Here is a 17175-nt window from a genome sequence, read left to right on the forward strand (position 1 = left end):
TGGTGTCAGTGGGAGGAATAGTGTCCCATCATTGGTATCAGAGGGAGAAATAGTGCCCCATCATTGGTGTCAGTGGGAGGAATAGTGCCCCATCATTGGTGTCAGTGGGAGGAATAGTGCCTCATCATTGGTGTCCGTAGGAGGAATAGTGCCCCATCATTGGTGTCCGTAGGAGGAATAGTGCCCCATCATTGGTGTCAGTGGGAGGAATAGTGCCCCATCATTGGTGTCAGTGGGAGGAATAGTGTCCCATCATTGGTATCAGAGGGAGAAATAGTGCCCCATCATTGGTGTCAGTGGGAGGAATAGTGTCCCATCATTGGTGTCAGTGGGAGGAATAGTGTCCCATCATTGGTGTCCGTAGGAGGAATAGTGCCCCATCATTGGTGTCCGTAGGAGGAATAGTGCCCCATCATTTGTGTCCGTAGGAGGAATAGTGCCCCATCATTGGTGTCAGTGGGGGGAATAGTGCCCCATCATTGGTGTCCGTAGGAGGAATAGTGCCCCATCATTTGTGTCCGTAGGAGGAATAGTGTCCCATCATTGGTGTCAGTGGGGGGAATAGTGCCCCATCATTGGTGTCCGTAGGAGGAATAGTGCCCCATCATTGGTGTCCGTAGGAGGAATAGTGCCCCATCATTGGTGTCAGTGGGGGGAATAGTGCCCCATCATTGGTGTCCGTAGGAGGAATAGTGCCCCATCATTGGTGTCAGTGGGAAAAAATAGTGCCCCATCATTGGTGTCAGTGGGAGGAATAGTGTCCCATCATTGGTATCAGAGGGAGAAATAGTGCCCCATCATTGGTGTCAGTGGGAGGAATAGTGCCCCATCATTGGTGTCAGTGGGAGGAATAGTGCCCCATCATTGGTGTCAGTGGGAGGAATAGTGTCCCATCATTGGTGTCAGTGGGAGGAATAGTGTCCCATCATTGGTGTCAGTGGGAGGAATAGTGTCCCATCATTGGTATCAGTGGGAGGAATAGTGCCCCATCATTGGTGTCAGTGGGAGGAATAGTGCCCCATCATTGGTGTCAGTGGAAGGAATAGTGTCCCATCATTGGTGTCAGTGGGAGGAATAGTGTCCCATCATTGGTGTCAGTGGGAGGAATAGTGTCCCATCATTGGTGTCCGTAGGAGGAATAGTGCCCCATCATTGGTGTCAGTGGGAGGAATAGTGCCCCATCATTGGTGTCAGTGGGAGGAATAGTGTCCCATCATTGGTGTCAGTGGGAGGAATAGTGTCCCATCATTGGTGTCAGTGGGAGGAATAGTGTCCCATCATTGGTGTCAGTGGGAGGAATAGTGTCCCATCATTGGTGTCCGTAGGAGGAATAGTGCCCCATCATTGGTGTCAGTGGGAAGAATAGTGTCCCATCATTGGTGTCAGTGGGAGGAATTGTTTCCCATCATTGGTGTCAGTGGGAGGAATAGTGCCCCATCACTGGTGTCAAGGAGGATATCTGTCACCTTGTTTGACCCTCCTCTGCAGTTCTCCCTCAGCCTTGGGGTCACATTAGCCGACTGATGGAGAGAAATTGAGGGAGAAGAGAAACCTGGGCATACTGGTCAGTACCGGTGTAGAAAAGTGTATTTGCTATGGAAGATTGGTTGGGTGTTGTCGGTGTGGATGTTGCTGCGTTATATAAAGTTTATGGAATAGTTTTTACATTTTAGAACGAGGCGCCTGGACTGAGACGGATATTCAGTATACAGATTGCAGGGAAAACATCCACAGCCGGGATTGGGAAAAGGAGAAAATTCCTGTGCTGCCACACCCACATAATACCTGAAAGCTGAATTACGGCTGAACCCTCATTAGCGGCGATTATCTCTATAAATATCCCAATAATCCGTCCAATCATCTGCCAGGAATTCTTCTGTTCTCCTGTGATGATTTATTGTCATTAAAGGAGAACTCCGCACATCAACTTCCATTTCAATATATTTCTCCATTGCAACGAAGAATAGAAATCCACTTTGTTTGTAGTAAATGGCAGATTATTAGCCTGGGGGATATCCCAGGGGTACCAGAGCTGTGTGAGGGGCCCAGCACCCCCTGCCCCTCCCCCCTTTAACATTAAAGTCCTAAACTGCACCATAGGAATACATGACATGGAAATATGAGATAAAGCATGGCACCCTGACCGACCCAAAGTGCACCCCGATATACCCCTGATACACCCGGATATACCCCGATTATACCCAGATATACACCCGATACACCCCAATATACCCTGATACACCCCGATATACCCAGATACACCCCGATATACCCAGATACACCCCGATATACCCAGATATACCCCGATATACCCAGATACACCCTGATATACCCTAATATTCCCCAATATACCCCGATACACCCCGATATACCCTAATATACCGCGATACACCCCGATATACCCCGATATACCCCGATATACCCAGATACACCCCTATATACCCAGATACACCCCTATATACCCCGATATACCCAGATATACCCAGATACACTCCGATACACCCCGATATACCCTGATATACCCTGATATACCACGATATACCCCAATACACCTCGATATACCCAGATACACCCCTATATACCCAGATACACCCCTATATACCCCGATATACCCAGATATACCCAGATACACTCCGATACACCCCGATATACCCTGATATACCCAGATATACCCCGATATACCCCAATACACCTCGATATACCCAGATACACCCCGATATATACCCCAATACACCTCGATATACCCCGATATACCCCGATATACCGTGATATACCTCGATACACCCCGATATACCCCAATATACCCTGATATACCCCGATATACCCTAATATTCCCCGATACACCCCGATATACCCAGATACACCCCGATATACCCAGATATACCCCGATATACCCGGATACACCCCGATATACCCTGATACACCCCGATATACCCAGATACACCCCGATATACCCAGATACACCCCAATATACCCAGATACACCCCGATATACCCAGATATACCCAGATACACTCCGATACACCCCGATATACCCAGATACACCCCGATATACCCAGATACACCCCGATATACCCAGATACACCCCGATATACCCTAATATTCCCCAATATACCCAGATACACTCCGATACACCCCTATATACCCAGATACACCCCTATATACCCAGATACACCCCGATATACCCAGATACACCCAGATACACCCCGATATACCCAGATACACCCAGATACACCCCGATATACCCAGATATACCCCAATACACCTCGATATACCCAGATACACCCCGATATACCGTGATATACCTCGATACACCCCGATATTCCCCAATATTCCCCGATATACCCCGATATACCCTAATATACCGTGATACACCCCGATATACCCCAAATTACCCAGATACACCCCGATATACCGTGATATACCTCGATATACCCCAATATACCCTAATATACCCCGATATACCCTAATATACCGCGATACACCCCGATATACCCCAAAATACCCAGATACCCCCCGATACACCCAATATACCCTAATATACTCTGGATAAGAAACTCTGCACTGACCTACCATGAAATAATCGCTGTCTGTATATTCGGTGACACAGAAAGATGGGAGCTTTATTCACATCTCATTTCTTTCTTTACAATCATTGTAATAGAATCTTGGGGGATTATACCTTCCAAAATTACCCCCACTCAATAGATAGAGCCCCCCACTCAATAGAGAGAGCCCCCCACTCCTCAGAGGTGACCCCCACTCCTCAGAGGTGACCCCCACTCCTCAGAGGTGACCCCCCCCCCCAGTCCTCAGAGATTACTGCCATTCCTCAGAGGTGACCCCCCACTCCTCAGAGGTGACCCCCTATTCCTCAGAGGTGACCCCCCCCCCACTCCTCCAGAGGTGACCCCCTATTCCTCAGAGATGGCCTCCACTCTGCAGATGGCCCCAATTCCGTACAGATGACACTGACACATACCTGCTGGCATTATTTTGATCATTCTCACTGTGCCCTATGATCCCAAATACCCCCGTCTCAGATCGCATCTAGGGTTACCGGTCGCACTTCTGATCCACCTCCTTCCACCCTCGGCACCTTCTTGATGAAAACCAATTGTGATTGGTGAGTAGAGCATACCATGGAACCCGCAAACATCCGTATTCCTGATATTGGATGTTGGGGGGGGGGGGCAAAGTGGGTGTGTGGCCAAATTACACTGAAAAAGTGTGAGAAGTTCTATTACCTCAAGAGTCCAATTGCCTCGGAAGTCCTATTGCCCCAGAAGTCCTATTACCTATTACAGAGTAGTAGTATGACCACCATAAGGGTGTGACTGCTCTATACACAGACCCCTTAGTCCCATAGAAGTGATATAAACACTCTGTCCAATATCCATTCTCCCTTCTATCTCTGTATGTGGATGATGGAATTATTTTAATTAAAAAACCTCTAAGTCCCTTTTTCCTATTGGATATCTAGCTGTCACATGACCCGGCTCTCTCCCAGCCAGTCTGCAGAGAAACATAAGTAGGAGGAGCTTCTAATCCTCTTCTGCTGGTCACATGTTCAAAAAAAAAACAGCCTTTGGAATACAAAAGTATTAAAATACATTATTATCAATTAATTGTCATACAAATATGTATATGAAGTTAAATCTTCATTATTTTTGGCAATAACCTGATGTGGGCGGATTTCTGCCAGTCACATGCTGTGTCACGCCCCCTCCAGCCTTAGAATAAGTCTTAGAATAAGAGGGAGGTGAAGCCTTCATCAATCTACATGTAATACCCCGCCCCCATTGGGTTTAGATGGTTGGTGGGCATGGAGGGAGGGAGGGAGTGGCCTGTCATTGTGTATACGCCCACATGTGTGACTCTATAGTCACATGGGCTGCTCAGATGTGATGGGGAGGAAATGCTCAGCATAGAAACTCACTGAGAACTGAGCATGTGCAGAGCTGTCACTACAGCACATGGACAGAAGGGGGAGATAGAGAGCAGCAGGATCAACCAGGTATTTTGCGGAATGTCATAGTGATGGAGTATGAACAGCATGGAATACCCCATTTATTCATGGTTTTCTATGATGGGGGTTTACTGACACTTTAGTTTGTAGGACCATAAATGTAACCCGTCACCATTTTCCTGCCTCTGTTGGCACGGTGCTATAGAATGATACCTAAAAATTAGGGTCAGACAGTCACTGAGGTTTTATTATCTTTGGTTCTTTCTTCAAACGTCTTTAATAAAATAAATTGTGTTTTTGTGTCCCCAGGATGGAGGAGGAAGTGAAGAGTGAGAAGGAAGGTCTCTTCGAGTTTTATTCTTCATATCGGGAACTCTTTGAGTTCTTCTGTAATAATACGACCATTCATGGAGCCATCCGGCTGGTCTGTTCCCGGAACAACCGCATGAAGACCGCCTTTTGGCTGGTCCTGTTCCTGGCCACCTTCGGTTTGATGTACTGGCAGTTCGGACTTCTCTTTGGACAATATTTTAGTTACCCGGTGAGCATTAACATCAACGTCAACTCCGACCGACTGCTGTTCCCAGCTGTGACCGTGTGCACCCTCAACCCCTACAGGTGAGCCTGGGGATGGACTTGTCCCTTTTCCATTAAGAATGGTTTCAAAAATACAAATTTTAATTGTTTATCAATTTACAAAATGCAAAGTGAGCAACTAGAATAAAAAAATCAAAATCCAAACAATATTTGGGATGCCCCTCCCCCCCCCCCCTTTGTCTTCTTCTAGGTAGACTTGCACACAGTGTGGAAAGGAGCTCGGCAGGTAGGTTGTTCTATGTACATCTTGGAGAACGAAGCACAGATCCTCTGTGGATGTCGGCCGCCTCCAATCCTTCATCCCAGACAGACTCCATGATGGGGAGATCAGGGCTCTGTGGGGGCCAAGCCATTACTTCCAGGACTCATTCTTCTTCTTCACACTGAAGATAGTTCTTATTGACATTGGCTGGACATTTGGGGTGTTTGACCTGCCACAGAATAAATTTGGAGCCAGTCACACGCCTCCCTGATGATATGGTATATGTATATGTCTGTATATCTCTGCATTGGGGACACCATTGGTCAGGTAACGCTGAGGAGTGTAGACACAATGATCAGCCAAGGAAATATAATGTCCGGCCCCCTAATCTGCATGCAGGGGCGCCAGACACATGGAGTTCAATGGGATTTTTTTTTTTTGGCATCACCTGATTAGAGCCAGAGGCTCCAATAGGGCGATGCAAAGGGTGGACCCGGGGCGCAGAGCAGTGCGTCCTGAGCCCACCCATTGTGTGACAATAGCGAATGAAAATTCAATATTGTCACACCGATCCTCCTCCTGGCCAATAAGGAAGTGCGTCCGATATGCGCTTCCTGATTGGCCGCAAGGCAAACCCCTTGCCATTGGCCGAGGAGGAGGCGGGAGCGGAAGGAGACGCGCCGCCGGTCACCGGGAGTCGGGACTCAGAAGAAGCCGCCCGCCGCTGCTGCTGGAAGGCACTCGTGGAGCCGCCCGCCGCCGCTGCTGCTCCAGGTAGGCAAGGGGGCACGCACGCTGATCTCTGCATTGGGGGCATGTATGCTGGTCACTACATTAGGGGCATGTATGCTGGTCACTACATTGGGGGCACGCACGCTGATCTCTGCATTGGGGCATGTACTCTGCATTGGGGGCATGTACTCTGCATTGGATGTATGCTGGTCACTGCATTGGTGGTATGTATGCTGGTCACTGCATTGGGGGGCATGGTATGCTGGTCACTGCATTGGGGGCATGTATGCTGGTCACTGCATTGGGGGCATGTATGCTGGTCACTGCATTGGGGGGCATGTATGCTGGTCACTACATTGGGGGCACGCACGCTGATCTCTGCATTGGGGCATGTACTCTGCATTGGGGGCATGTACTCTGCATTGGATGTATGCTGGTCACTGCATTGGGGGCATGTATGCTGGTCACTACATTGGGGGCACGCACGCTGATCTCTGCATTGGGGCATGTACTCTGCATTGGGGGCATGTACTCTGCATTGGATGTATGCTGGTCACTGCATTGGGGGCATGTATGCTGGTCACTGCATTGGGGGGCATGGTATGCTGGTCACTACATTGGGGGCATGTATGCTGGTCACTACATTGGGGGCACGCACGCTGATCTCTGCATTGGGGCATGTACTCTGCATTGGGGGCATGTACTCTGCATTGGGGGCATGTATGCTGGTCACTGCATTGGGGGCATGTATGCTGGTCACTGCATTGGGGGCATGTATGCTGGTCACTGCATTGGGGGCATGTATGGTTGTCACGGACCCTACTTCCCCCCCCTTCTTTTCCTCTCTTCTGCACCCCCAGTACTTTACTATCTTCCCCAGCATGGGATTCTTTTCTCCCCCCTGGCTGCTCACTCCTTTGCCTGCCCCCCCCACTGTGCTGTCCCTCTCCCCTCCCCAGCAAGGTGCCTGAATGTCTGCTTCTCCGCCTTCATGCTCACTGTGGACAATGAACACATTCCTTGTGTGGGCTCAAAAAGAGGGGGGCGGGGCTGGTTGCTGGGGCAACTGGACGCCAGGCTGGGAGTTGCCTGGCCCACCTGCTGGGACACAAGTCCTAATATATTTAGCTGAGTGAGAGTCTCTCCTGTGTGTAGTTCATCTCTGCTGTTTGGAAGACTGTGTGGCTCTGAGCTGCGGCCAGAGAACACAGAATCCCCTATTGGTTCCTGCGGGCCTCTTCAAACCTTCCTACAACCTGGATTTTGGATTTACCCTGTCCCTTCCTACAACCTGGATTTTGGATTCATCCTGTACCTGCCTGCTGGTGAGTGGATTAACACTGGGCCTACCAGAACTCTGCCTGAACTTTGTCACCTCATTGTTTGCCCTGATTTGTGTGTGGCCCAATCCCTCGCTGGCCAGGACTTTGCCCATTCTATTGGGAGCCCCTGTTACGGACTAACCCGTTTATCTGCAACTCTGTCCTACCCACGTTGGGTCTGACCCTGGGCACCTTTGTTTGGCCCTTTCTTTGTGAACCTACCCGCTACCGTTCAATAAAAGGCTTTGTTGGCACTCCTGCTCTCCATGTGCGTTCTGTCTTACCTACACTTCCGTCACACTGGTGGCAGCGGTGGGATCAGAACGCTGAAGAGGATGGAGAGCAGCCCCCTCACACTGGACCTAACCCGGGGTGGGGAGTACAGAAATTGGACTGTGGCAAGTTTGCAAGAAAAGGCTCAGGAGTTAAGCCTTACCTACAGGGGCCTGTCCAAAGAAGAGCTGGTCACCGCCATTGAGGAAGCCGGCCTTCAGAGAACTGAAAGCTTGAATGCTCCGCCGTCAGAGAATGAACAGAGTGCATCCACCGTCTCAAGTCCCAGGAGCCCTTGGATCACATGGTACGAAGAGGAGATGGCTATCCTGGGGCCCGGGGCCACCTTGGATGACAAACGGGAGGCTATCCGAAGGGCTCATGAGCGAGAAACCATGAGAGGCCTCAGGGGATATGACCCTCTCCCCAGCCCACGAGTCGGTGGGCCTGATCGGCCAAGGGTGACTCGTAAAGACTTCAAGCCATTTTGTGAAGCTACAGGGGATGTGGAAGGGTTCTTCCAGGACTTCGAACACTTATGTCAGCTGCTGGAGGTGCCCCGTGGAAACTGGGTACGCCACCTAGTGGGCCTGCTGGAAGGGGGTGCGGCTGCTGCCTACCGGACAATGAATACACAGTGGAATCAAGATTACAGTAGGATCAAACAGACTATACTAGAACACTACGCGGTAACTTCAGAAACCCACCGGATCAAATTCCGGGACCTCTCCTGTCATTCTGAGCCTTCCTTCAAGATGTATGCGCACAAAATCTCGCAGGCCTGCAGACGCTGGCTGGAGGGGGAGCAGGCCTTTACTATTGAACAAGTTGTCCAGGCCTTTCTAAAGGAACAATTCTTTGCCAAATGCCCAGCAGAGGTGCGGGAGTGGGTGAAGGAGAGGGACCCTGGCACCCTTGAGCGGGCTGCTGCACTGGCAGACGAGGCCCTTGCCATTAAACCCCATTGGAAGAGACTGGTAGTCGAGCCGCCCAAAGCCCAGAACACAGGCAGACCACTTCCCAGCAACCCCCTGCCACTCCTCCAGCGCCCTGTCGCCCCAACACCATCCACAGCCCCTTCCTACCGACCTCGTACTTCTGGGCCATTTCTGGACCGCCGGTGCTATGGGTGCAACCAGCCCGGGCATCTTCAGGCCAGCTGCCCTCAGAACCGTCGCACCACATCCGCCAGCCACAGTCGCCCAGTCAACTACCCAGAGTTGGCCCCAGCGGAAGGACCTCTACCCCAACCTCCCAGTGACTGGCTGACCACCATGGCGCCCAATCCTCCTCAGGGAGTCTACAGTGTTTATCCCCTTGTCCCACCATACCCGGCAGCAGGACCTTCAGTAGGTGAGCCTATTACCACAAGTGCCTCCAAGGAGACCTGCCGAGGTCCCCCTGTCGGCACTTGTAAAATAAAAGGGGGAGGGGTTGTCACGGACCCTACTTCCCCCCCCTTCTTTTCCTCTCTTCTGCACCCCCAGTACTTTACTATCTTCCCCAGCATGGGATTCTTTTCTCCCCCCTGGCTGCTCACTCCTTTGCCTGCCCCCCCCACTGTGCTGTCCCTCTCCCCTCCCCAGCAAGGTGCCTGAATGTCTGCTTCTCCGCCTTCATGCTCACTGTGGACAATGAACACATTCCTTGTGTGGGCTCAAAAAGAGGGGGGCGGGGCTGGTTGCTGGGGCAACTGGACGCCAGGCTGGGAGTTGCCTGGCCCACCTGCTGGGACACAAGTCCTAATATATTTAGCTGAGTGAGAGTCTCTCCTGTGTGTAGTTCATCTCTGCTGTTTGGAAGACTGTGTGGCTCTGAGCTGCGGCCAGAGAACACAGAATCCCCTATTGGTTCCTGCGGGCCTCTTCAAACCTTCCTACAACCTGGATTTTGGATTTATCCTGTACCTGCCTGCTGGTGAGTGGATTAACACTGGGCCTACCAGAACTCTGCCTGAACTTTGTCACCTCATTGTTTTTTCCCTGATTTGTGTGTGGCCCAATCCCTCGCTGGCCAGGACTTTGCCCATTCTATTGAGAGCCCCCTGTTACGGACTAACCCGTTTATCTGCAACTCTGTCCTACCCACGTTGGGTCTGACCCTGGGCACCTTTGTTTGGCCCTTTCTTTGTGAACCTACCCGCTACCGTTCAATAAAAGGCTTTGTTGGCACTCCTGCTCTCCATGTGCGTTCTGTCTTACCTACACTTCCGTCACAATGCTGGTCACTGCATTGGGGGGCATGGTATGCTGGTCACTGCATTGGGGGCATTTATGCTGGTCACTACATTGGGGGCACGCACGCTGATCTCTGCATTGGGGCATGTACTCTGCATTGGATGTATGCTGGTCACTGCATTGGGGGCATGTATGCTGGTCACTGCATTGGGGGCATGTATGCTGGTCACTGCATTGGGGGCATGTATGCTGGTCACTGCATTGGGGGCATGTATGCTGGTCACTGCATTGGGGGCATGTATGCTGGTCACTGCATTGGGGGGCATGGTATGCTGGTCACTGCATTGGGGGCATGTATGCTGGTCACTACATTGGGGCACGCACGCTGATCTCTGCATTGGGGCATGTACTCTGCATTGGGGGCATGTATGCTGGTCACTGCATTGGGGGCATGTATGCTGGTCACTGCATTGGGGGCATGTATGCTGGTCACTGCATTGGGGGCATGTATGCTGGTCACTGCATTGGGGGGCATGGTATGCTGGTCACTGCATTGGGGGCATGTATGCTGGTCACTACATTGGGGGCATGTATGCTGGTCACTACATTGGGGCACGCACGCTGATCTCTGCATTGGGGCATGTACTCTGCATTGGGGGCATGTATGCTGGTCACTGCATTGGGGGCATGTATGCTGGTCACTGCATTGGGGGCATGTATGCTGGTCACTGCATTGGGGGGCATGGTATGCTGTTCACTGCATTGGGAGCATGTATGCTGGTCACTACATTGGGGGGCATGTATGCTGGTCACTGCATTGGGGCATGTACTCAACATTGGGGGCATGTACTCTGCATTGGATGTATGCTGGTCACTGCATTGGGGGCATGTATGCTGATCACTACATTGGGGGCATGTATGCTGGTCACTACATTGGGGGCATGTATGCTGGTCACTGCATTGGGGGCATGTATGCTGGTCACTGCATTGGGGGCATGTATGCTGGTCACTGCATTGGGGGCATGTATGCTGGTCACTGCATTGGGGGCATGTATGCTGGTCACTACATTGGGGGCATGTAGGCTGGTCACTACATTGGGGGCACGTAGGCTGGTCACTGCATTGGGGGCATGTACGCTGGTCACTGCATTGAAGGGGGCATGTATGCTGGTCACTACATTGGGGGCATGTATGCTGGTCACTGCATTGGGGGCATGTACGCTGGTCACTGCATTGAAAGGGGCACACTATACCTTAATTACTGAAGGCCCCTTTCACACTTTTGCGACTTCAAAGTCACGCAATTTTTGACAGCGTTTTTTGCCGCAAAGCAATGCCTATTACATTTTTCTGTTTGCGCCCCCCCCAAAAAATTTTGAGCACCAGCCGCCACTGGTCAGGATCATTGGTGTCCTCAATGCTGAGAAATACAGGCAAATACTTCTCCATCATGCTGTTCTATCTTGGAGGCGTGTGATTGGCCTTTGTCCTGCATTTATTCTGTAGAAGGACAACCCCACCCCCCAACATCAACTCAATGTCATTAGGAACTATCTTCAGTGTAAAGGAGTCCTGGAAGGGATGGTTTGGCCCCCACAGAGCCCTGATCTCACCATCATAGTCTGTCTGGGATGAAGGATTGGAGGTCAAATATTGATTGGATTTCTCTTCGTTTTAATTTACATTTTGTTAATTGATATAAAATAATTGATTAACACTTCGATGTCTGGAAGAATTCTTCGTTTACAGCATCACACCTGCCTAAGACTTTTGCACAGAACTGTATATGAATGCGTATTAAAGCTTTAAAATGTCTGTAAAGCCAAAACATTTTTGCTTGGGGGGGGGGGGGGGATTATGGATTGGGAATTTTTGCTGTCTGTGTTCCATTGAGGTGAATTTCCTATCATGAAGAAACATCAAAAAATGAGAGGAAATCTCTCTATAACTGGGAAGCTTCTCTCATTGGTTGTCATAAAAACAAAAGGCGACTCAATTGGATTTGGATCTTCTATTCTGGTCTTAGATTTTCCGATACTTCCCTGGACTCTGATAACTGTCAGCCTTGCAGTGCCTCATGAGAGGAAAAACCGGCGCCGCTGAATGTAGCAATCATTTTATTACATGACCAAAGGTAGTAACTCCCATTCTAATGTTCCCAAGTGTAGGCACTTCCTGTGTTCAGTCTTCCAAGTCCCGACCGGCCCGCAGCCGGGAGATGACGATGCAGGAAGCTCCACAGAGGAGCTGGTTAGAGCGGAAGCTGCTGTGAACTGCAAGCCAACCGGAAGTGACGCAACGCGTTTCGGAGCATGCGCACTCAGCTCCTTCATCAGACGTCAGGAAGCGCTTACACTTTGGAACATGGACTTGAGAACATCAGAATGGGAGTTACTACCTTTTGTCATGTAATAAAATTATTGCTACATTCAGCGGCGCCGGTTTTTCCTTTTCTGTTGCCAGCGGGATTTTCCGAATGTTTTCCTGCCAGAGCTGCCCTGAAGCACAGCATCATTTGTGAAGCCTTGTCCGTTACAGCTGCTGACCTCCTAGCTGTTCCATACTGGTGTCTACCCCTCTGGCACAAGCGCCCAACACACCCCTCTCTTTTGCAGTGCCTCATGGGACCTGTAGTCCCGCAGTAGCTGGAGGGCTGTAATGTCTTGGATTTTCCGATACTTCCCCCGGACTCGGTTCTGATATAAAACCCTGAGGGGCACAGGGCAAACATTGCACCTAGAAAATCTTCACAAGACTTTTGTGTTTTATTTAGCATTTTTATGAATGAAAATTGTCATTTTTTTTTGGCGTCTTATAATTCTATATTCTTATAATTGTGATTGGTGGTGGAACGTCCATTTCTACCAACTTGTCTAATTTGGATTGGATATCTCACCCTCCAGGTATCATTCCATTCTGGATGACTTGGATCAGCTGGACCGAGACACCCAACAGCTCCTATTCAGCCTCTATCAGTACAATGTGACCGGGGTGCAAGGCCGAGTCCCCACTAACAGGAGAAGACGCCAAGCCAAGGAGCCGCTTCCATTCCCTCTGGAGAAGATCCTGGCTGAAGGAAGTTCCCATAGGGTGCTACGAAGTCTAGATTCTGATGGAGACACCATGCCGGTCAACCGCCAGGACTGGAACATCGGCTTCAAACTGGTAAGAAACTTTGTGTACATCAAAAGTCAATCTTTATTTAAATGAGTCGTGTGACGTCATCAATAATTGGATGTCACCAATGGGATGTAAGGAACGCTCTGTACTGGATTGGAATGATAAAATAATGTCCGGAGGATCAGTGTTTTCCAAGCTGTGGTCAAGAAAGGAGCAGGAACTGGTCACCAGTATAGCCTGTGGTCTTCCTGCAGCTGCTCTTCTCCCCATTACCTAACATGTCTTGTTCTCTGTGTGGAGGCGGCCATCTTGGTAGAGGCAGAGCTTTGCTTTTCTTATGTCAAAGCCTCCAGCAAGGAGAACAGTGAGAAGCACAGAAGTGACATCAGCAAACCTTCTAAGACCAGCAGTAGGAGGCCGCAGTGCCTGAGATCTCATGGGGCACCTAGGCACATACTGGGCATATACTAGGTATATACTGGGCACATACTGGGCACATACTGGGCACATACTAGGCTCATACTGGGCACATACTACGTACATACTAGGCTCATACTAGGCACATACTACATACATACTACATACATACTACGTACATACTGGGCACATACTGGGCTCATAACTAGGCTCATACTAGGCTCATACTAGGCACATACTACATACATACTACATACATACTACGTACATACTGGGCACATACTGGGCTCATAACTAGGCTCATACTAGGCTCTTACTAGGCACATACTAGGCTCATACTAGGCACATACTACATACATACTACGTACATACTACGTACATACTGGGCACATACTGGGCACATACGCCCAGTACGGAAATCATTGCAAAACGGAAATCATTGCAAATCGCGGGACGCCTGTGCGTTGGTTGATTTGCAATGGCACCCCAAACGCTGTGCGATGTTGCAGCGATTTCCGCCTCCCGATTCGCGGTAACCTTGCGCAAACAAAATCGTGGGACGCATGACGCCCAAAAAAGGTACAAAAGCGTCTTTGGAGCGTATTGCGTCCCGCAATTTTTTTTGCGCGATGTAACCGCGATTCGGCAGGCGGAAATCGCTGCAACATCGCTCAGCATTTGGGGGGCTATTGCAAATCAATGGGCAACGCACAGGCGTCCCGCGATTTGCAATAATCTCCGGATCGCGGGCGGAACCGCGGCGGTTCTGCCCGCGATCCATACGCTGACATGTGAACGGAGCCTAAGATGAAAAAGAGAATACTTAGGCTACATTCACATCTTGGCGTTGCTATTACAAGCGTTTTTATGGGCGTTTTTATGGGCGTTTTTTCAGGCGTTTTTATGGGCGTTTTTACAGGCGTTTTTTGTGCAGGCGTTTTTAGATTGAATAGAGACCAATGGAAAACGCCTGTAATCTGCCCAAAAAGAAGCTCATGTACTTTTTTGAGCGTTGGGCGTTTTGCTCACGGCGTCAAAACGCTCAGATGTGAACAGGGGCCATTGAAATGAATAGGATTTGTCTTGTTGGGCGTTTTGAGAGCTGATCCTAGAGCAGAAAAACTCCCCAAAAATGCCCCAAAACGCCTACATGTGAACGGAGCCTCAAGAAGAACTTTTTTTTTTTTTTTTTTAATACACTTTGTGATACCAACATTTGGAATGAAAAATTAACTTCTTTTGTACCACCATAATTTGTTTTTCAATAAAAGTTTGTATACAAAAAAACAAACAGTTGTAAGTGTCGGTTCACACTACGTCGGATCCGACTTAGGGGGCGACCTGGGAAGTCACGTGCACCGCGACTTCGGTACGACTTGCACGGATTTCATAAAATTAATGTCTATGGAAGTTGCTCCGAGGTCGCCCTGAAGATGTACAGAAACCTTTTTCTAAGTCGGAGTGACTTGTGACGCTCCTATTAGAACGGGTCCTGTAGCGGTCAATGGACCGCGAGGGAGCGCGACTTGTTAGGCTGACAGGTCGCCTGACAAGTTGCGCTAATGTGAACTGGCTCTAAAGGTGATTCTATATGTAGCTCCCTCTAGTGTGCTACAAAGTGTAAACAGGGGTGAGTGACTCAGGGAGGCTGGGTGACTCATCGGGCAGCACCTCTGTTAGCTCCCCCTACTTGCTGGAGCCTTGGAGAAGCTTCCGGAAGAATGGGAGGGAGGTTAGGAGGAGCTGCCTGGAGTATTGAGGGCCCCAGCCAATCCCCAGCAAATGGGCTGGAAGGGGATAAGCCCCTCTTAAATACTCAGTCAGGCCAGCAGGGACATTGTGGAGTTCAGCCGGAAGCTGGAGATGGAGTGCTGAATAGGCCCTTGAGGGTAACCCCCCTAGACTGGTGGGGGGGGTGACCTCAGGCTTGGGGCCCGGGTACTGGAGGGATCCTCTCCAGACACACAGAGGAGTCCTGTCCAGAGGCACGTGAGCAAGAGTGAGGACAGCAGAAGCCAGGGAGCACCTCCAGGAGATCTCCAGGGAGAAGACAGCCAGGTGGTTGGTGAGTGAGACGGGAGAACAGGTCCATGATCCCAGGACTTCTGTTGTGTCCCACAGTTGCAGGGAATTGCTGGTGTCAGGCGCTCAACTTTTCCATGTCGCCTCCTACAATTTGTCTTTTTTACTTTTTGTTCGGTTCTGATGTTTACTCAACTTGCAAGGGAGTATTGAGTCATTTCTATACAACGCTCTACTATGGGAGCACCCCCCCCCCCCGGCACAGACAGAAAGTGAAAGCGATAAACGGGCACAACCTTCATGGCTTTCACACTGAGAACTGAAATCTGGGGATGGTCAGGTCAGGTCAGGTCACGGTCAGGTCAGGTCACGGTCAGGTCAGGTCACGGTCAGGTCAGGTCACGGTCAGGTCAGGTCACGGTCAGGTCAGGTCACGGTCAGGTCAGGTCAGGTCAGGTCAGGTCAGGTCACGGTCTGGTCACGGTTTTTGACACCCTTCAGAAATAAGAGAACATTCCTGACAAGAAGTCATTTAGTAGTCGGTCAGTCCTAATTCAATTCAAGGAATAGTCTGGAGGCTTTAGGTGAAGGCAAGTTACTTTGACCGGCTCCGAGGGTTGGATGAGGGACCTGGGGTCCACCAAAAGGAAGTGAGAAGAAGATCCCAACATTACTCCCCTTTCACATGGGCTGTCCAATCAGGTCTGCCTGGCAGTTTTTCAGGTGGACCTGATTGGACCTTGCACTCCTCTGACATCTGCCCCTATCCGATCCGGTTCTGTCTGCAAAATTCAGGCGGATGGTGGTCCTATTTTCCATCTGTCTATTGGATTGGATGAAAACAGACAGGCGGTCCGTTCTCACCTGATTTCCCCATAGAGGAGAGCGGGACTATGTCCGTCTCCACACTGCAGAGGGAGTGTGCAGGGAGTGTGCAGGGAGTGTGCAGGGAGTGTGCAGGGAGTGTGCAGGGAGTGTGCAGGGAGTGTGCAGGGAGTGGAGATGGACCTGTCATGCGCCTGCCCTGCGGGGATCAGTAGAGCGATTCCTCACTGAGCGAGTGGATCCCGTGACACGGAGGCGCCCCGTGTGAAAGTATAGAATGGAACTATTTTTTCCTTCAATTCTTTATTTATTTGGACCCAACGTTCAGATGTGGCTCCGAGGCCGACCTGAGAAAGTGAGGGAGGCCCAACATAAAAGTATCTGCATTGCTTATTATGAGGGACGGATAAACAGGTATTTAACCACTTCAGCCCCGGAGGATTTTCCTGCTCAATGACCAGGCCATATTTTGTGATTCGGCACTGCGTGACTTTAACGGACAATTGCGCGGTTGTGCGAC

At 50.2% G+C, this 17175-nt stretch overlaps 1 protein-coding gene across 1 annotated transcript in view; it reads left to right on the forward strand.

Moving 5' to 3' along the window:
• Positions 1-17175, forward strand: part of SCNN1A (sodium channel epithelial 1 subunit alpha) — a 185626-nt gene that overhangs the window by 72265 nt on the left and 96186 nt on the right. The window contains exons 2-3 of the mRNA XM_082269159.1: positions 5278-5586; positions 13175-13436. Coding sequence (XP_082125285.1) covers positions 5278-5586; positions 13175-13436 — 571 coding nt within the window. The remainder of the gene's footprint in view (positions 1-5277; positions 5587-13174; positions 13437-17175) is intronic.

This window comes from Pelophylax lessonae, assembly GCF_965119305.1.
Source record: "Pelophylax lessonae genome assembly, chromosome: 9".
NCBI classification, from domain to species: Eukaryota; Metazoa; Chordata; class Amphibia; order Anura; family Ranidae; genus Pelophylax; species Pelophylax lessonae.